This window comes from Carassius gibelio, chromosome A15, assembly GCF_023724105.1.
Source record: "Carassius gibelio isolate Cgi1373 ecotype wild population from Czech Republic chromosome A15, carGib1.2-hapl.c, whole genome shotgun sequence".
In the NCBI taxonomy this organism is placed as follows: Eukaryota; Metazoa; Chordata; class Actinopteri; order Cypriniformes; family Cyprinidae; genus Carassius; species Carassius gibelio.
This window is the reverse complement of record NC_068385.1, coordinates 23,915,787-23,937,995: the sequence shown is the minus strand read 5'-3', so window position 1 is coordinate 23,937,995 and position 22,209 is coordinate 23,915,787. Positions and strand designations below refer to the sequence as shown.

Here is a 22,209-nt window from a genome sequence, read left to right as displayed (position 1 = left end):
GCGGAGGCATAAGGAGCAAGCGGACGCTCGTCGAAGACCTACGCCGCAATACCAACCTGGACAGCAAGTCTGGCTCTCGACGAGGGACATCCGCCTCCGGCTGCCCTGCCGTAAGCTGAGTCCCCGATACATCGGACCATTCACTATTGAACGGCAACTGAACGAAGTGACCTATAGACTCCAGCTACCTGCACAGTACTGTATCTCACCTTCATTCCATGTTTCATTCCTCAAACCCTTCACTGAACCTTTGTCTCCTCCATCCACAGAGCCTGGTGATGATGCCGTACCTCCTCCTCCAGCCATCGAAGAGGACAACGACATCTTCCGGGTTAGAGCTATCCTCGACTCTCGACGACGGGGTCCTCAATTGGAGTACCTTGTAGACTGGGAGAACTACGGCCCGGAGGAGCGTTGTTGGGTTAATCGTAACGACATCCTGGACCCCAGCCTTCTCACTGACTTTCACCGAGACCATCCAGACCGCCCCGCTCCCCGTGGCCGAGGTAGACCCCGTCGTCTCACAAGATCCCAGCCGTCAGGAGCCCCCCGTGGAGGAGGGGGTACTGTCACAGCCACACCTTCTACACTCCCGGAATCGGACACTTACGCCACACCCACTCGTCCCCAATCACCTGAATTCTGAACACCTGTGCATCATCACCAGTGCCACATATAAAGCCATCAGTCACCATCACCCAGTGTCTGGTCTAGCACCGATCTCCTCACTTACCTGAACGCCATTCGTGTAACCTACCTGATCTACTGAACCCTCTTCATCCTCATCGGTAATCCTGTTCCCATCGTCTTCGTCTGAGTCGCCACCTGTATCACCATTCACCTGAAGGAAAGTTGTGTTATTCTCTGTGTCATCTACGTGTCAAGATTCACCTGTGTCTGAAACCTCTGATTCACATTAAACACTATATCACTGAATCCTCTGTGTCCTCGTCTGTGTCTGACAGTTTCAGTTTTTGCTTTTGGGCTGAAACAAAAGTTCTCTTTGCTGCATACGAAACAAAAAAGTGAGAAGTGAAACTACAACATGTGTTAAAAGAAAGCACTATCAGCATCCACTCAGGCCTGTGACTAAACCTTTTAAGGCTTAAAGGCTTCCTGATGTTTTCTGGAAAAAGGGCAGAGGGAGGAAGGGAATTATACCAATAGTCTTGCTGACCCTCCATTGCTTAATGGCCATGGAAAGATTGTTAAAAAGTGCACCATAATAATGTCAAATGAAGGGTTTTACTTTAAAGTACATTTTAAATCTTATGTTTAATCATCTTTTGTTGTGCTACACATATTTTGATTATAATTTGAACTGCGTTGACATGACGGGAGGTTAAAATATAAAAAATAAAATGTGTTATTACATACACACACATTCACGTATATTTGAGTTTCTCATAACTAAATCTTTTTCAGTATATTTGGCAATACACACTATACTTGAACTATATTATTTTTGTTATCAGTACTCTTTTAAAAGTATGCTGCAGTGTATTACTTTTCACCTGAGTTCTGGTCCTTAAAATATGTAAGTATAGCTCTTGTTTTGCTGTCTGTAACATTCTCTATGAAGCACTATAAAAGTGACCCATATGTCTCATGCATTATATTCCATCCCTTCTGAAGTCATACAATGTTTTTGTGTGCCAAAATAACACAATTTAAGCCATTAACCCCTTACATTTTTAAAGCCATCTACTAGGATGCAGTAGATGAAAAGCCATGTGATGATTCATTCTGCCACAAGAGGCCCGAAGCCCATCTGACCTCAGCGATAAGCCATGTGATGATTCTTCTGACGTCTTTTTGTACAGAAGTCAGCCGTCAAGTATGTGGTGCGGTCAAGTTTTGGGAAAGGGTGCTAAGAGTGATTGTCTTTAATAGGAAATCAAACTTACACTGAAATAATACCAAGGAAACCAAACATTGGAAAAGAAAATAACATTGTGGTTTTAATAGCTCTTAGGAACTTTAACAGGCTTAAGCTGCCCACACACACACACACCAATACAATGAATACTGGTCCTGCATTATGTTTCTGGCAGGCGAACTGCAGTCAGTCTGGATTCTAGCCCCTTTTACTTCCCTGAAGTCATCCATGTTTATTCAGATATTTCTCAAGGGGCTATTATTGTACGGGCGGCTCGAGTATCTTAATGGTCTGCTTCATTCATACACTCAAACTGACACTGAAGTGTGGAAATGAAAACGTCTTTAACTTCTCCGAGTTCCAAAGCCTTTGATTTTCATCCGAGATTGTTCTTTGCGTGGTCCTCCCTTAAATCCGTATCTCCTCTTACATAAGGCCCCCCCGTGTCATTGGCCCCTCCCCCACTGCTGCGGAGGCGGGACTCTGAGGACAAACTGACATTTAAGACATTTTTGAGTGACAGTGTGTAGCTCCTCCTCCTCTGAGAGGGGTCTCAATGGGCTTTGGGTTTAGCTCCACCGGGAGTGGGGTCGGGGGGTGGTCCGCCACCCTGGGCCAGGCGATGAAGGCTGCTCAACAGACACAAATACAATTAGAGTAAAGTATCATATGTGATCTGTCGTAGATTTAGAGAACCAATGTTTATTGGTAAACGGAGATCAGAACTGTCTGATTAACTATTTTGACTACAAATACCATGAGTCATATTTAAGCACTGATATGCAAGGAAGATATAAATCACTGACTGCAGTAGATGGCGCTATACTCACAAGTCCTTTATGTTGTCAATATGGGCTTGCACTGCTACAAAGCAGCTGTCCACTTTGTCCTGAAAAAGAAGAGAATTACACGAGCTAAAATATATGTGTTAATTGTATTCATACTATTTTTTTCTTTTCTTTTTGAGGTTGTAAACTAAACAAAGATTATTTGAGTACGTTTTACCAGAAACATATTTGCAATCTTTAAACTTCAGAATTTCAGTGTTTGTTTATAACTATTTGTGATGTTTATTAGCAATTTCTGAGTGAAATTTGTTTCAAAGTCTTTTTTTCTTCAGTGCAAGGCTAAAAAATACAAAAAAAATCTAATTCACTGATTTTACAATATTTTGCTTCATTTTAATAAATATTAAAAATACGGTAGAGTCTTTAGAAATCACTATATTGTTTGTTTCATTTCCATATCATTGCACATAAGTCATCACCAATTTATAAATGAATCACTGTCAATTTAGTGTGCTTATTCATTGCAATTAATTTAAATAATAATAATATAAATGCATACATTTAATCAGGAATACTTTCTCCCCTATCAGTATAAAAACTACAATTAAAATGACAAATTCAATTCAAAATGATGCTGTGGGAAGACACATTATCCCAGATTTAACGTCAGCAAGGCCAAACACATGCAACTTATCACAGTTTGAATGTAAAAAGTGCAATTTAGATATTATAGATGCAGATCTGGGGAAGAAATAATATTCACTACTTCTAATGTCACAAGAAAGTGTTACCTGGTGCTTTGTGTAAAACAGAGGGACAGAGAAGACAGCAATCAGACCTGAACAGCACATGATGACAAGAGGAAAAAACACATTCAGCATTAACTGCTCCTAAAGCATCACAATATATGTCAATTCTTCATATAAATAGTGTAGTGTAGTGTAATTGGACACAAAAACGTCTAAATATCTTTGAGGCCTTTGTATATGTGTAGATTTGCAAGTTATAGATTAAATAATGGAAGTTACACAGCTTAACTTAGTATAACAAAGTAAAAAAGTATTAAAGTTGGACATAATACCAATGATGAGCAAGGTAAGGCCATCGCAGAGGTTTCCCAGGAACGTGACCAGATACATCAGCAACAAGAACTGGGAATAAATGAATAAAACTCAAGTGATGTCCTAAATGTTTGCGTAAACAAAGCAGAAAAGACAACTCTGATGGCACTTCAGCATACTGTCAAAACTCAAGGAAATGATCTGTTATCTGAAACAGTGCTTCTGCACATATGTGTCTGCTTGTATCTCCTCAGTGTGGAGTTTCTAGTCACCAAGTCCGAAATTGGAAACCACACTCAGGATAAGACACTCTTGTATACTCCAGTCTCATATACATGAGACCACATGTGTCCCATCATGTCACATTCCACACAGGTCACAGTGTGACTCCGTGACACCCCGAAACTTGAGGACTATTAAGAGTTTGAGCTGAAGACTTTGCAGTGCCAGGCTGAATTTAGATGTGTTTGAAAGACAGTTTGGTCACTTTTAAATAACTGCCCCTCCACTGTACTAAATTATCACTGTATTCATGACATTGTAATTGAAGACATATAGACACCTTGAGAACTAGGCTTATCAGGATTTTGCTCATATAATGAAAATAAAAATATATAAAAAAAATTGAGAGAATGTAAAAAAAAAAAAAAAAAAAGAAAAACATGGCCAAAAACACTTTAACATCTCACTTGTTTCTCCTATGGACATAATTTTAGAAAAAACTTGAAGATAGTTTGCAATGTTTCTTTTTCTTTTTCTTTTTTGGTAACAAGTAATTCTAATGTGTTCTTGTTACACATGTTACATGTACTTAATATTATAATAGCTATTATTTATGCATAATTACATTTAAGCAACACTATGCCAAACTCTAATCCTAAACCTAACCATATAGTTAGATAATTAATATTACACAGTACTTAAATGTATAATTACACTGTAACAAGGACACATTAAAATAAGGTGTAACCATTATTATTATTATTATTATTATTATTTTAATAAAACATAAACCAGATCTAGACACAGAACTAGGGAGGACGAAGGTGAATTTTTTCCTGCTTCTCTATTTTTTATTTATTTTTTTTGCCTGTACAAAAGGCCCTAGTAATCTCATATGTGTCTCAGCTAGAACCTTAAAGAGGTCATATGATGTTGCTAAAAGTAACATTATGCTGTGTATTTTGTCTAATGTAATGTGTTAATGCAGTTAAAGATAAAAAAATAAAAAAAGATTACACATCATGTACATTATTGTTGCCTTGCCTTTCTGAAACGTGTCCATTTTTACAAAAGCTCATCGTTCTGAAAAGCGAGGTGTGTTCTGATTGGCCAGCTATCCACTGAGTTGTGATTGGCTGAATACCTCTAGCATGTGACGGAAATGTTACGCCCTTACCATACTGTGATGCCTCGTCCTGGTGCGACGAGACAAAACCAATAAAACCCATTTCAAATGAGGTATTTGTTACATCCAGTGTGGACATAATTACTGATTATAATGACTTCTACTGTCTTTTTACAAAATGCGCTGCGTATCACGCCGCATAAACATAAAACTGTGTCTGCATTTGTGATTAGAGAAACTACAAAAAAGTGCAACTCTACACTGCTCAAAACTCACGTTTCATCAGTGACCAGGCGTTTTAGGAGGACGTGGACCAGTCTTAACTTTTATAAAGAATATCTCATTGGATTTGAGACCTTAGTGTTTGCATCTTTAGGGATCTTATCTATGCACGAACACTTGTAACACTCCAAAGAGAAAGGAAGATTTTAAATTGCATCATATGACCGCTTTAATTTCCTCTCAAAATGCTGAACATTAGAAATGGATTCTGTAATGCTGTACTATAATGTCTAGGACACACTTTAAAATACACCCCAAAACACTGTCAGAAGAATTTAATTTGGTAAGCCTTTTATAATAAGAGAGACAGCTGTGATCCGCATTATTATAAGTGCACAGCTGAGAGGCCTGACATTAATAAAAAACATTGTTGTGTTTTGTAGAGAAACGTTTTAATTGCCAAAGTGATTATGCAAGAATCCTTAGATTTAGGAATGTCATGGAAAGAGAAACGGGTTTATTATTTTGCAATTATCATTAGTGTTTCAACTATAATTAGTATTTTTTCATATAAACAAACAAGCCAGAAGAAATCAGTTGGTTTCTTCCTGTGGCAGAGACAGTGCATATTAATAGGGTAAAAAACCAAATAACCATGAAATATGAGAACTTGCTATAAAACATTTCAAGGGAGTTTCTCAATGTGTTTCTTATAGTTTTCTCAAGATATTATATATGTAAAAAACACTTGATCTGTCTCAGGAGGATGATGAACAAAAACAAAAGCCACTTTCAAGTACTGAATATGAGAGGAGACCAAAAAAAAAAAAAAGATGAGATGAGAATTTAAATAGAAGCTGACTGAACAAGAAAAAATGACAAGAACCTCTTATGACAGGCACTACAGAGAACAAAACTAAAAATGTGAATGTGTGCCAGCTATGTGATATATTCTGAAAGAGAGATGTTCTTTCACAGAGAAAAAGAAAAATACTTAATTAAACATTCTAAGAGAGCGATTCTTAATCAATGTGGAATAAATTGCATTGACCTAGCTCACAGATTCAGGACGTGAGTGTTAAAATGAATACATTTTTTACAGAATCGTCAGTTCCCAGGCCTCACCTTAAGTGAGTTGAACAGGTTGCCCACAAAGACGAGGTTCCTCAGTGCATCGACGACAGAGAAGGACAGCACAATGGCCTTCTGCATGTAGTGCTGAGCCTCTTCCCCACTTAAACTGATGTCCAACTCTAGATATGACCTGCAATGCATACAGAGACTCTGACATTTAACATACACTCATTTATCCAAAGTAGAGGCCATAACTATTTCTATAACAGTTACACAGTGCTCCTTTAGCTCTTTTTTTTCTGACTAAACTCATAGCTAGCATTTTATGTAACCCAAATAGGCACAATTCAGATGTTCTGCACATTTTGCAGAATCTGACAAAACTACATATCGATTACAGATGACATGCAAAAATAATAATAATGCTCAAGCTCAAAAACTTCATAAGGGGCAAAAATGTTGGTCATGATAGAAATGATGCAACTGGGGTACATTTGTTACTGTAATTGTGTAAAAAATGATTAAGAATCAATCAAACACTGCAAGGACAAGTAAATGTAAATCAGTATACTGTATTAAATAGAGAACAATCTTACCAAATAGCCAAAATATTAGTATTAAACTATTTTTTTTCTGAAGGAAAAGTTGATATATAGTTTGAAAGTTTTATTTTAGCTTAATGGAACAATACAATTTACTTTCACTTATAGACAGTCTTTGTATAATATAATGTTTACAGTTATTAAAAAAATGCTTTAAAAATCTTTGCATAATGGAAAGGGAACTTGTTGTTTACAAAACCAACACATAATGTTGTGTTACAACCAAATGCTCTGCTCAGCGCTCATTATGTTTTGTTTGTACTAAGGTAGGGGTGTCCAATTCAATTCTGGAGAGTTTAGTTCCAACCCTGATTTAACACACATACACACCATGTCGTTTTAAAAATAAGCCTAAAAGACTTGATTAGTAGTATCAGGTGTGTTTAATGAGGGTTGAATCTAAACTCTGCAGTGCTCCAGCCCTCCAGGAATACTAAGGTGAGGATATGTTAAGGACATATCTCAAATCAGTAAATTAAAAACTGATGAAGAGTGAAGAAGAGGTCAGAGACTCACTGGAATGGGTGAACGCCATCTCCCATCTGGAGCACTTGCAGCAGTTTGTAATAGACTCTGACTGAGATGGTGAAGCACATGATGGCCAGGTAGAGCGTGGACACTACGGAGATGATGCTTAGCTGAAACAGGGACAGCAGTCCCAGCACCAATCCTGTGAGCACCATCCCTGTCCGCTCCATATCCTTCCAGTAGATCAGGTCCATTGCTGCATGGATCGAGAAACAGAAAAAAGGTCTTGGGTTTAAAACGACAAATGGTTTGCTACAAACTGTTGTGGACAAACAATTCTTCAGTGGTAGAGGGTTGTGAGTGGTTTCCAGGGTGTTGCTTTGTGGGTGCTTAAATATTTAAAAGTTCAGACCTCATGTTACTCCTTTAGTGTTTTCAAAATACTCCAGTGTACTCCTACAATGTCACTTAGTAAACATTGTAGCATTGTAGCATGTTTCTCCTCAACAAACCACTTGATTTAAGTATATCACAAACATGTGGGCTTCATGTCAAAGTTTAATGCTTAGGATTGGGGCTTTTAGAGCACCTCTAATAAAATGGATGAGAAGCTTAATGTGATCTGCTCCAGCAGGAGATGTCCTTGTTGGACATGAAACAACATTCGATCAACCAATCAGATTTAAAGGTAAGAATTAACTGTTATGTCTTGAACAACATCCTTTTCATTCTATAGCTTTAAGGTTTAGGATCAGGTACAGCAGGGTAGATAGAAAGGATGATGTCCCAGATACATATTTGAATATATTTAACAATAATTATTTGACACCATAAAGTCCTTGCCCATTGTTTCAGCAGCATTTGTTCCAGATGTGTTTTTCCCATTCAGTTTTAAAAAGTCATTTTTTTAAAGAGTACATACAGTACATATGAGGTGAATCACAGCATTACAAACTTTGATTTGAAGGAAAAACATATTAGAAATCTGACAAAAAGGTGTGTAACAATGGAAATGGAAACATTTTTAAATGCAAAGAAATACGATACAATGAATCATTGCAAATTACATAAAATAAAAATGATGGATAAATATACAAATATTTATCTGAAGATGTTTCATATGTATATATAAAAGAATTTTAGGTTTATTGCAAAATATACATATTGTCACGGTTATGGACTTTTGTTTGTGTTCCTGTCTTAGTTTTATTTGATTTAGTTCTTTCTGTTCACGTGTGTTTATATTTCCTAGTCTGTCTCCATTAATTTTAACCAGGTGTTCTCCTCAGTTCCTTTGTCCTGTATTGAGTATGAGTATGTTTTATGTAGATGTTGGTTGTGCTGCTATCCCCCTGCTATTCCCTCAAGTGCTCCTTACAGTGAAAGTGAAAAAGTGAAAGTGAAGTGACATTCAGCCAAGTATGGTGACCCATACTCAGAATTTGTGCTCTGCATTTAACCCATCCGAAATGCGCACACACACAAAGCAGTGAACACACACACACACACTGTGAGCACACACCCAGAGCAGTGGGCAGCCATTTATGCTGCGGCGCCCGGGGAGCAGTTGGGGGTTCGATGCCTTGCTCAAGGGCACCTAAGTCATGGTATTGAAGGTGGAGAGAGAACTGTACATGCACTCCCCCCACCCACAATTCCGTCCGGCCTGAGACTAGAACCCACAACCCTTCGATTGGGAGTCCAACCCTCTAACCATTAGGCCACGACTTCCCCAAAGCACCAACCCACTACCTTTTATTTCCACTCCTGCAATGGATATCTTTGCTGTAAAGCTCCTTTGTTTGGAGCAAAAGGATCACTCCATTAAGGACCACACAAGGGACTTTCTGTATCTGGCCACCCAGACTCATTACCCGGGCAGCTTCCTGTGCTTCTTTTATTTTGTTTGACTTAACACCTCGACTAAGGCAAAGCTGTCTGGGAATGCTCCTTGAGGGAGTTTCACTGGTTTTGTGGAGTGGGTGCTGAAGAAAAATGGACTGTATTTCTCTGTCTGCCCCGCTGAGGAGGACATCTCCAGCCACACTCCCGACCCAGAGACCAGCGAGCCATCAGCCCACTGCTTGGAGCATTCATCTGAGCCCACCGCAGAAGGAGAGCCCGAGTCTGACACCACACGAGTGTCAAACATCAAAAGAGGTTTGGAGAGGTTGTTCTCAGCACTCCTGAATCACCTGTGTTTCCCGATTCTCATATGTCTCCTGAATCTCTGCTGGTTCTGTCCAGCTCTCCTGCATCTCCTAAGCTCCCTTCTCTTAAAATCAGCCAATTCCTTAGCCCTGTCTCTGCTGGTTCTTTTCAGTCCCCTCAGCTTGCCCTTAGTCAGTGCCATCTGGGTGCTCAGTCTTTCGACCCATCGGCTCTGCCTTGGCTCCTAGTTCCCTCATTTCCACCATGGCCCATCATTCCCCTGGCTCTACCAGGCTCCTTGTCCGTCCGGCTCCGCCTTGGTCCAACGTCGACCATCCCTCCACTCTGGACTCCACTCCTCCGGCTTCACCTTGTCACTCCATCCCTCTAGCCTTGTCAGGCTCCTTCTTCTCTCTGGCTTCGCCTTCATCCTAAGTCGCTTTTGCTTCTCCATGGTCTTTCAGATCTCATCCTTTAGTTCGCCTGAGTCTTCAGCTCCGCCTTGGCCCTCCGGACCTTGGGTGTCACCCTGGTTCTCCGTCTGCTCTGCTCCACCTGGGTCTCCACCTCCAAAAGATCTGTTTTCATCAGTTGTGTCCCGGATGATGTCTGCCAAATCTCCACCATTCCTCCTTCCTCCCTCGTCTCCACCTCGGGGCCTCTGGTTGGCTGGTCTCTGGACCAACACCTGGCTCCTCCTGCTCCTGGCTCCTCCATCTTCTCCACCATGGTTCCTCCCATCACCTTCTCCCATTCCCTATCTTTCTCCTGCTCCATGTCCTCCTCCAGAGCCCTCACCCTCCCTTCTCAGGGAGGGGGGCAAACTGTCATGGTTAGGGACTTTTGTGTTCCTGTCTTTGTTTTCATTTGACCTAGTTTTGCATTCTCTCATGATTAGTTCATTATGTTTACTTATGTTTATTAATTATCTTGTTGTTTCCATTCATTTAAGCCTGGTGTTCTACTCAGTTCCTGTGTCTTGTACTGAGTGGGAGTATGTTTTATGTACTGTAGATGTTGGTTGCACTGGATTTCCCCTGAGTTTTTCCAGCCTTTCTTCTGTAGATTTATTAAAAGACCATTATCTGTAATTCTCCATTGTCTAGTGCTCCTTACAACACCAACACACTACCATTACGCATATAAGCTAAACAAATATTTCAGTAGTTTGAGAGAATAGGGGAAATCACTCAGTGCTTCATGAAAGTGGATGGCCAATGATGTGTTCTTTTGGCATGATTTGCTTGATACAGTTCTCCGATTGGTGGAGATTTTATCTGCAGAATTATGGGTAAGGTAATTTTTGACCAAGAATTCCACTGTTAAACACGATTATTTAAATAATGCAGGTTAATGGCTTCAATGGATGCATTTACCATCAATAACAAACCTTGTAGCTCGCCGTAGTTCTGTCTTTGGGGGTTTAGAAGTTATCATTAAAAACCAACTCCCCAATGAGGAAAATGAGGAAATTTGTAGTTTTTGAACAAGATTGTTATAGAGATTGTCTATAAGAGATCTGAAACAATAAACAGTTGGAGACAAACCTTTGAAAAGAATCATAAATCATAAAGTATAAAGTTCACAGAAATATAAATAGTATTTGATGATAAGAACAGTTGTAAGGCAGCAGATGAGGTGACATGGTATTGATTTAAGCAACTGTTTAGACTATATTCTTCCATAACGATTGGCAAGATTAGATTAACTAGCTCCCCCCAAACCTTTGTTTAGAGCTCTATTTTTTAACAGATGCAGAAATGGAATGTTACAATGAGGAATACAATTACAGTGTTGCTTTGAAAGCACTGTAAGAATCAATGTAGATAAATGTAAATCAAAACTTCTAAGAAAGGACAGAAACTTTAGGCTACAGTAAATTAGGATAGGTTTAAGTTATCAGTGACAGGGAGAAGAAGCAGCAAGGAGTCTTTTGGGCTGACCTCTGCTATTTTTAGTCAGTGTAAGAAGGATGAGAAACTAAGAATTTAAAGTGGTCTCTTTAAAGCACCTGCTGACAGCACTCAACCTGTATCCCATTGCCTATCGATAGTCTCAGGGCTTCAAGAACTGCACATAACGTTCTCTCCTTGACTCTCAGTAATGAGAACAGCTATACTTCTCAATCGCAAGCACTCATCAGTGCTATAAAGCCAGTTTTATTCACTAGGAAAACATTCTGTACCCTGTCTGAAGGGATTTAAGAAAAGCAATAGCTTACAGGCTAATACCGTGGCTAATCCATTCAGAATTACCTCAGCGCTAATGCCATTCATGTCTGTTGTGCAACTCTGAATGGTGGACCTAGCAGCAGGTGAATGGACTATTTACAATGTAATTACAAGCCTCTAGCGTTGAGACAAAACTGTCTTTTGTTATGCCAGGTGGCCCAGCTGACTTATTTGACGCAGTTAGCTTTAGCAAGCTTACTCAGCTCAGGCAATATAAACAAACGCAAAGCTAATTTCGGATTTCTTCTTCAAACTTTCAGATTGAATGAAAGTTGCTGAATTTTTTATAATGTTAACAACAAAAGCATGTTAATTTGTTGAATAATATACAGTTAGCTGATCATTATAACTAAATCACAGGCCAGATAAATTGGTTAATATCATCCTGAAGGGTTTTATTTTGTGTTAATGACTGACCCACTTAAACACAGCTACCAAATAAATAAATAAACAAAGAGATATGAAATATTGATATGAGATACATAAAGATACATATGAAAGTAGCATAGTTATGTAGATCTCTAATGTAATATTTGAATGGCGAATGCTGCATTTAACCAATCAAGTATTTCAGAGAGCAAGGCAATTAAATATATATTAAATAAAAACTGGGAATAACATCTAGACATGTAGCCTACTAAGAAGTTGTTTTCATTCATTCTCCATCTCCTACAAAAACACACATTCCCTCATATTATGAGATGCCACACATATCTCGCTTACATAATCAAAAATAATAAAAACAATAGACAACTCAAATGACAGAATGAACTCTCAACTCGTTGCTTTGTGGTTCGGAGAGATATAAAAGTAAACCTAGCCCATGTCTCTTAATTCTCTCAGCTCACATGATACTCTATGGACACAATCATAATTTGAAAGCCCAAGTCTGTGTGTATTTCCTGCTCCCTCACCTTTACTGGTCATTTTGGAGTCTTCATGGGCCAATCCCTCTCTTGCATGTGTCTATGTCCCTGATCTTCTCTGAAAACCCCTCAAGCTGTTTTCGGCTGGATCTGCTCTGTCAGCAGCCCCCCGGGCCAACAACCCAAAAATAAATCTGCACAATTGTACCCGCCCCATTAAAGAAGACAGAGACAGTTAGACTGGCAAACACACTCACTCACAAATAAACTGTACATACAGGTGCTTCTCAATGAATTAGAATGTCGTGAAAAATTTGTTTATTTCAGTAATTCAACTCAAATTGTGAAACTCTTGTATTAAATTAATTCAATGCACACAGACTGAAGTAGTTTAAGTCATTGGTTCTTTTCATTGTGATGATTTTGGTTCACATTTAACAACCCCCCCCCCCATCCAAATAAATAAATAAATAAACAAACAAAAAATAGATGTTTTTTCAGTGTACATGTATAGAAGCAGATTAGTCTCAAATGTAATTCACGCAAATTATATGAAAATTATATTTGCAAATTATATTTGAGACTAATCTGCTTCCATATACATGTATGTGGTTACTTTGAGATCCAGTGAGTAAATAGATCAATTGTGCAGTTTTAATGTGTTATGCCTTTTTGTTATGCATCTGTTTATGCACCTGCTCTACAGATTACTGTGAAGTGTTGTTGACATTGTTCTGCATAATGACTAATGAAGAAATAATTTCTGTACTGCTAACATGAATTCTCTCACTAATGTTTGTTTTGGAGACAGATGTCTCTTTACAGTGAATATTCTTCAGTGCACCAATCACATCCATTTTGCCACCTCCCCACTGGAAGCACATGCCAACCATAATTGCTTTGGCATCATCCCATTATGGTTCAGCCCCTGGAGTGTTTAACCATGGCGGTGGAAACTGTATTCTCCAGTAAAACATGAGCATTTGTGCTAACATGTGGGAAGCCAGTGCTTCTCGTGGACAAGAGAAACTATATCCCTCGGTTATGTTTTACATATTGACTAATGAAGTGCTGACAGAAGACAACAAGGGTTTAATCAATATGACAATTCGAGCAGTCTTGGAGAAACTGGTAACAGATAATTGATTATAATGATGGGAAGTGATGTCTAACCTGCTATTTGGATGCGAACAGTTGGCCCCACAGATAAATTGAGAGTGGAGTACCACTGCTTACAGAGCTGTTCTTCCTGAGTGATTCGTCCGATGGCGGGAGGTGTTGTATGTGATGGCTCCACCATCTGCAGGGTGGTGATGGTTTCCAAGGCAACAGAAGGGTCTGACCCATGAAGCTGTGGCACTGCCAACATAATTTACAATTTATCGTCATGATATTATCTCTACGACACTGATGCAAAAGATGAATGAAGGTTTTTGTCTATATATTTGCTTACCATTGTGAATAATTTGTGAGAAAAAAAAACTTTATAATTATTGTATTATTTTACATAATTCTTCTTCTTATTTTTAAACAAACTGTTCACAGTTGTATAAACGAAAAAAAAAAGATTAAAGTCAAATTAAAAATCAAATTATATACCTACACTCATAATATAAATGATCATTTTTAATTATGTAAAAAAAAGTTTATATTTTTTACTTTTAATATAAAATAAATAACTCTAAATTAAATGTAATTACATTTACAAAATTATTAAAAAGTAAAATACTTGTGTACATAAACTTTTCAATTTGCAATTGTTTTTTAATGAAATTATTTTAATTATTATTTATTTATTAAAACAAAAAAGAACATTTCTAATTTTTTATTAATTATGTAAAATGTTTTGAATAAATAATGAATAACATTTTATTTTTATTTCTAAAACAAATAATTCAAAATTAAATAAAATGCTAAATAGAAAAATAAATTACTTAAATACATGTATTTTTTATTTAATTTTTAATAATTGTAATTTAAAGTACAAATAAAATTGTAGAGAGAGGGATAAATTATCAATAAAAAAAAAAAAAAAAAAAAAAAACTAAGTCTGCTTTTGATAATCTAAGGAGTTTGTGCTTTTTGCCCGAGCAAAACATCTCAGATTACATATGCAACCCCAAGAGGGAATGAGATGCTACGTCCTATAGCAGATACTATGAGGACTGCCTCTAGCATTACCGGTGTATGAAGCATGGTCAAGCCCTAGCTATGGCGAGGAGACACAGCTTTACGTGCATAAACCGAGATGTTCCCCTCGTAGGGAACTCACACTGCATCATCTTGCGGACACTATAAGGAACAGAATGCCCACTCAGCCATGCAACGGCGCATGTCTCATCACCTGGTGAGAGAGCACCAAGAGAAGCAGAGATGTATAGTAATGAAGTACAACTACTTCACTACTGTACTTAAGTACTAAAAGGCAGTCAAAAGAGGAAAACCAAGGTCTAGCTCGGACCAAGGAAACAGAACCGGAGCACACAACGTTTTGAATAATTTATTAATAAAAAACGACTAACGTTTCGACGCTCATGCGTCATCTTCAGAGTCAAACCATGAAAGGCAACATACAGATTTTATAGCATTGAAGTGCAAATCATTGGCGACAAGCCTAGATGGGTGTGGTACATCAATTAATTAATCATAATTAGGCACTCAGCGGTACACCAGTGTGAATTACAAAAAACATGAGAGACCCAGTTCCTCATTCAGACCATTAGGTTCCACTGTGTTAAGAGTGAAAATCCAGAATGCCTCTCTTTGTAGTAGGTAGAGGTACTACCTCTAAAAAGCGGTATCTGTACTTTACTAGAGTATTATTTTTTTCTCCTACTTCCACTTTTACTTCAGCTGAGTTTAATACTTTTACTCCGATTTTTTTTTTATGTGCTGCATCGTTACTCGTTACAATTATAAAAATGTTACGAATCATTCCATTACAAACCACTGCCAGAACTGTAGATGGCAGGTTTGATGAAGCTGGCACATCATTGAGCGAATCAAGCGATTAAGAAGACATGCTGAACTGCTGTGAAGAGAGAAATGAACACCGAGCCGAGCCAGATAATGACTCGTTCACGAGTCAAGAACCGGTTGCATCGGTTCTCGGATGACCAGTAACGTTAGTTCTTTCTGACAGTTCGATTCAATAAACCAGTTGAAGAAAACAGTTCACCGTTTCTTTTGCGCTCGACGCAATGGCGTCATTGGCGTTTACTGCAAGCCTTCGGTTTACCTGAGCTCATAACATTAGCACAGAATCAGTTCAGAATCAATCACCAAAAGAATCAGTTCGGTTCAGACGCTCTGTGTGTCGGTTTACTTCACGCTAAATCACACATGCGCAGTATCATCAGCTCCTCAGTTCACGAATCGGACGCGTCTGACAGAAACGGTTCTTGACTCGTGAACGAGTCATTATCTGGCTCGGCTCGGTGTTCATCTTCAGTTCTCTCTTCACAGCAGTTCAGTCAGTGTACTGTTTGAGTCAATGAATTACTCCGGGATATTGGTTTGTTTTAACTCAGAGGGAGTGTCAGACACATTAAACAAGTTAACAGCTTAATTCATTTGTGGATTAATGCGTATTGGAGATGCAAACCGTTTAAAACGATTCAATTCGATTTGGTGAACTGTTTCAAAAAGATCCGGTTATATCGAATGATTCGTTCATGAACCGGATATAACAAACTGCTTTGTTTTTAACTGTCTTAAAACAGACACTGAAGAGAAGACAATGCTGAGTTTTTGCTATTTTTGGACCAAAATGTATTTTCGATGCTTCAAAAAATTCTAACTGACCCTCTGATGTCTTACTGGTTTGAAACAACATGAGGGTGAGTTATTAATGACATAATTTTGCAAACTGGGCGAACTAACCCTAGTAACCGTTTTTTGTTTACAAGAAGTTAGTCAAAGGAATTGTGATTGTCCTTTAGGTGAATCATTTGAAATAGTAAAAACAATATGTTCAAACTTTTGAATACTTTCTTTAATAGCTACATAACACAATACTTCTACTTTTACTTTCAGTACTTAAGTAGTACATTTTAAAATAGACTACTTGCAATAGTTAAGTACAAAAAAAATTGAATACTTTAGTACTTCCACTTAAGTGTGGTGCTTAAAGAGCACTTCTACTTCTACTCAAGTCACTTTTTTGATAGAGCACTTGTACTTTTACTCAAGTCTGGGTCTCTAGCACTTTATACATCTCTGAAGAGAAGTGATAGACATACACCAAAACTTTCCTCAGAGTCAGAGCTCACACTCTCATCTCTATCACCAACCACTTTCCCCAGATGAGCCCAATGAATGACCCAAAAGAAAAGAGAAAAGAGTATCTAGATCCCACTGAGAGCCTCAAGAGCGGATATGCTCATGTGAATTCTGACAACTATCCCTCAGGAGAGAACAAAATGAAAGGAAATCCTGAAAGGGAAAGCACTTCCTGTCAGATTCCTTCCATGCCCTGCCTGCAATCACCATAGCCGCGTTTCCACCACAGGAACTTTACCCAGGAACTAGGGACTTTGGGTCGGTCCTAAGTGTGTTTCCACCGCAGGAACCAGGAACTAAATAAAGTTGCCCCTCAGAAAGTCCATGCTGGCGAGGTAGTACTTTTTCAAAGTTCCTGAACTTTCGGGGGCGGGACTTGGGTCCTGAGCATCCTGATTGGTTGAGTTCATGCAGCATTGTGTTTTCAACCACCATTTATTCGGATCATTTTCAAAAAATTACTGTTATTGTGTCATGAAATGTAATTTTAAAAGTATTTCAGGCGAGAATGTAGTTGTTTAAAAATCTGCGGTTTATTTATAAAGACAGCGCCTATTTAAAAATGTGTTTCAACAATTTCAGAGACGATCAGCTCCACGTGATCAGTGAGAGTTCAGTGCTCATGTATCCAGTGAGAGCACTTTCTACTCGGCTAGACCTTCTGATATGTGCCGCTGGCTCTTAAAATTGCAGTAGCCAAGGCGAGCTGACTGAAGTTATCAAGTTTGCAGAAATACCGGATTTGCGTCATCGCGGACATCACACCCCGAGTCGAACTGGAAGTCTGAACTACCAAGGATGCAAATCCATTGGCATTTCTTAGCACAATCACATCGCAGAGTGTGCATTTAGCTCCCCTGAGAGTCAAACACGCTCTCTTCAAACACTAGATTCCCTCAAGAATCAGGTGAGAACAGAACAGAAACCGCGAATGCATTGCATTAAGTCTGTTTGACTCTCTTGATAGGTGAGCAAACTCATGCACCTGCTGTCTACAATCTTGAGTTAAAGGCAAAGCTTTACCTCTTCTCTCAGTAGCCCAGCATATGCTTTCAACATCCTGATTTCTCATGAGTCAAATGAACATTCAGGCTTTTCCAAGGCCTTCTAAAAACTCTCTACAGTGAACCCCAGGATCTGAGTTTACACTTTGCCTCGGCAGCAGCAGGACCCAAACCGCGAGACACAGGTGCTTGGCCCTTATCCCTTAAGAAGACAAACGTGAACATCATTGGAGCTTTCTCATTGGAAACTTGCCACAAAAAGTGCATTCCCTATAATGTCTGCTAGAGGACGCAGTGCAAGCTCCCTAGAAGGGTTATTAGTAGTTGCATTAGATATGGATCAGGTCCCTTTAATGCAAGTCAGTGTCTGCTTTGAACAAAGCTATTGTAAAATACATCATGTACACATGCGAACGCACACGTTTGTTAATATTTTGTATACATTAGCACCTGCTACTTGCTCATCTTGATGACTGGATGTTAAGTTGTGTGTTTGGATGCCTGAGATCTCCTCCGTTGCTTCCCATGTCCATGTGTCTCTATCCTGAAACTCCTCCACCCTGTGGGTCTGTGGTTCTTGTGTCCAATGCAGGCTCTCCTCCTCCGTGTCTCCCTCCCCTTCTACAGTCAAGAAGGCATGAGGGTCCAACTCCACAGCAGGGGAGTCCGTAGGTACCTGGGTCTCCAGAGTATCCATGCGGTGCAGTGAACCGCGGCCGCCCTTACCACCGGTCCTGCGGCGCCCCGAGTCTCTCCGTGAAGAGCAGTCGCTCTCAGAGAAGGCAATGTAGGAGAAGGTGAGCTCAAAGGAGTTCTGACGTGGTGTGCTCCATACGGAAGAGCTGCTGAGACATGTGTCATCATCCTCCAGGCCTTCATCGTCGTCAGACCATTCCCTGGCTGTCTGCAGTTCTGGGAAGTCAGACTCCTCATTTCCACCTGAGCAAAAATGGTGTATGTTTAGGTCTATATATATATATATATATATATATATATATATATATATATATATATATATATATATATATATATATATATATATATATATATATATATATATATATATATATATATATATATATATATATATGTATGTGTGTGTGTGTGTGTGTATATATATATATATATATATATATATATATATATATATATATATATATATATATATATATATATATATTTGAAAGCCTGTAAAGGGCTATAATAGATGTAGACATAAGGTATAAGGATATAAAATATAAGGAATCATATATCTGAATGTGAAAACTGTATATGAAAATTATTTAAATAAATTAAACATATTACCATCTGAGCAGGGAGGAGTGGAGTCAGGTGTTGAGCTCACTGTTCCAAATTCCTCTGAAATGAGAGAGCAGTAAATGATACTCAATTCAAGGGGAATAACTTTTAGAGCTTATATATATATATATATATATATATATATATATATATATATATGACTACAGTATGCCCATTAGTTCTTGATTTCTGTCCACACCATGTCCTCCACTGGGGTATTGACTTATTAATGAATTATTGTTTCAGATAAAGCTGCCCTGAAATGCCACATTGAAACAAAACTAACTCTATTGTTGGCCATACAGATCTTTCCTTCAACTGTTCAGCTCATGCTGAGAAAAGACTGCAAAGTGGAACAGGCTTATGCTCATGTCTGTTTGAATAATATGGGCATCCATAAAGAGACCTGTGATAAAAGCCTCTGAGCCTTCATTTTTGCTCAATGGGATCAAAACAAACAACAAAGGAGGAACAAAGCTTTATTCAGATCTTTAAGTCAGAGGTTTCCTTTTCAGCTCTCTGTCACATATTGTACAAACTTGAGTGTTGTATTTTATGTCTGGTCTTATAAAAACATGAGATTAGTGCCTTATTCTATTCTATTTACATACTTGCATATACACTCTTAAAAATAAAGATTTCAAAAGGGGGGTTTGTAGCGATGTAATAGAGCATTTTCAAAATTGAATAAGGGCTGTGGGCCAAAGGTATATTTTGCCTATATATATATATATATATATATATATATATATATATATATATATATATATATATATATATATATATATATATATATATATATATATATATATAATACTTTTTTTAAATAATGGAACAAAAAATATTTCATATTTTACATGATTTTCTAATCAAATTCACTTAAAAACTTAATGTTAAACAAATTTAAATTGGTAATTTTAATATGCTATAATTCAATGCCATGTTTTGTTTTTCATTTTTCTTACTTCTTGTGATATAGCATGGTGGGCCAAATCATAGGTCAACACAGGCCCTCATAAGATCATTTGTGTAATTGAACACATTTTGGTTTCCCAAAGATCCTTTCAGTGAACCATTTTTCTCTTAGTCTGAAGAATATTTCCATGGATGTCAAAGGTTCTTAATAGAACCATCATTAATTATATAGAACCTTTATTTTTAAAAGTGTATTCCAACGCAAATGAAATAAGAATTTTGCATCATATAGTACATTTAAAATTAAATTTTTATAATTTTTTCTAATTAATAAATTTTTGATTTGTGTTTAGTCTACATTCTTTCTTTGGTTAAAGCTCACCATAATATTGTATTTTATTTTGTACAATTTTTTATTTATTTATTTTCTCACAAAAACTACTTCGAACAATACAGCACAGCAACTGACCCCTGCTGAAGACCCCTGATTTAAATGATAGAACCAATTCAGTTAAACTTCATACATCCCCATTACAAAGGAATAGATGCTTAAATGTTCTACAAATAAAAAAAATACATTGTTTTTTTTGTGTGTAAACAAGAATATAATGTTTCAATAAGCAGTACTCAATGTAAACACTCACATTCTGTAAGATAAATTAGACAAAAACAAACCAACTGTAGCAACTGTTACACCAAATTATGCCAGATTATTACTAATGACAACCATTTTTCTTTATTTCCCCCCTCCGATACATTTGTAAACAGCACAAGTCTCACACAGATGCTGCATTATAGGAACAGAGCTAGTACACAATGCAAAATCAGCAGAATCCAACAAAACAGACAGGTGAACAAGTGCTGGAGCCAACAAAGCAACCGAGATGATGCATCAGACACAAAACAAAAGAATACAAACACATCAGCGGCATACAGAGAGAAACATATAGAGACAAAGGAAGGACTCACTGCAGTGGGAGAACCCTAAAACCTGACCCATGCTCCATCAAGGCACCGCTGGGCCCATCCAGTCTGGAGTCCCCCCTCTCCTCCGTGCTGTGGCACTCCTCTGCTGAATCGCTCCCTCTCTTTTCAGCTCTCTCATGCTCAGTGCTCCTCATGCAACCCTCCCTCCCTCTCTCCTTCAGTGCTCTGCTGTTTCTCTCTCTCTCTCACCCTTCCCTCTCTCCATCAGACGGCCCCTCCCAGGTTCACCCGCTCTCTCATTCTCTGCTGCAGCCAAAAGACTCAGAATGCCACTGTGTGTGTGTGTGTGTGTGTGTGTGTGTGTGTGTGTGTGTGTGTGTGTGTGTGTGTGTGCGTGTGTGTGTGTGTGTGTGCGTGTGTAGCTCATCTCTGCCTGCTCTCTGCCATCTCAGATCAACATCCTCTTTATGTCTGTCTGATTGAATTTCACAAGGATGAACATGGTGCACCATTAAAATGAGCCATGAAATCTTTTTAATTTTAATCTCCACCTTTTAAGATACATTACTCAGAGATTTTACAACAAATAAAACATGAATACATTTTACATAGTTATTTCAATAATTATTCATTTATTAATGAAAATATGTTATTTTGGATATGATTTGAAAACATTTATCTACATAAAATCAGCTACTGTAATACTGTTATACTGTAATAAATAAACACCCTTTGCACACCACAGTGGTCGCAGGTGGGCAGGATAGGCCAGAAATCAACATTATAAATATGAAATTGTGTAAATATGAAATGATGGTTAAAAGTATTGAATTATATTAAGATAATATCAGTATAAGGAGTATAAATAAAGAAAAAAAATCATTTTTCAATCATTTCAATATTATTTAGTATAGTTTAATTAAAATAGAATTTTTACAATGCATTTTTTTTAACAAAATTGTCAGAATGTGAGTTGTAATTAATTCAATAAATAATACATTTTTATAACTGTGGAGGCTGGGGCTAGTCGTCACATGCTGTAGCTACTCAATTTTTATTTTTTCCTTTTTTTTCTTAAATTTTATCAGAAAGT

At 37.9% G+C, this 22,209-nt stretch overlaps 1 protein-coding gene across 2 annotated transcripts; it reads right to left on the bottom strand.

Moving 5' to 3' along the window:
• Positions 1 to 1,933: 1,933 nt before the first annotated feature.
• On the bottom strand, positions 1,934 to 21,315 carry LOC128028770 (reticulon-1-A). Of its 2 annotated transcripts, XM_052616092.1 has the most exons (10): positions 21,159 to 21,315; positions 19,281 to 19,334; positions 18,426 to 18,914; positions 13,864 to 14,049; positions 7,491 to 7,698; positions 6,424 to 6,562; positions 3,749 to 3,818; positions 3,459 to 3,505; positions 2,710 to 2,768; positions 1,934 to 2,508 (listed from the first exon to the last, which is right to left on the bottom strand). In XM_052616092.1, exons 1-10 carry the CDS (start codon positions 21,187 to 21,189, stop codon positions 2,433 to 2,435), a joined length of 1,359 nt encoding a protein of 452 aa, XP_052472052.1. In that variant the 5' UTR covers positions 21,190 to 21,315; the 3' UTR covers positions 1,934 to 2,432. The 2 variants fall into 2 exon arrangements, with proteins under 2 accessions (XP_052472052.1, XP_052472053.1); XM_052616093.1 differs by lacking the exons at positions 13,864 to 14,049; positions 18,426 to 18,914; positions 19,281 to 19,334; positions 21,159 to 21,315 and adding an exon at positions 12,739 to 12,883.
• Between the last annotated feature and the right edge of the window lie 894 nt (positions 21,316 to 22,209).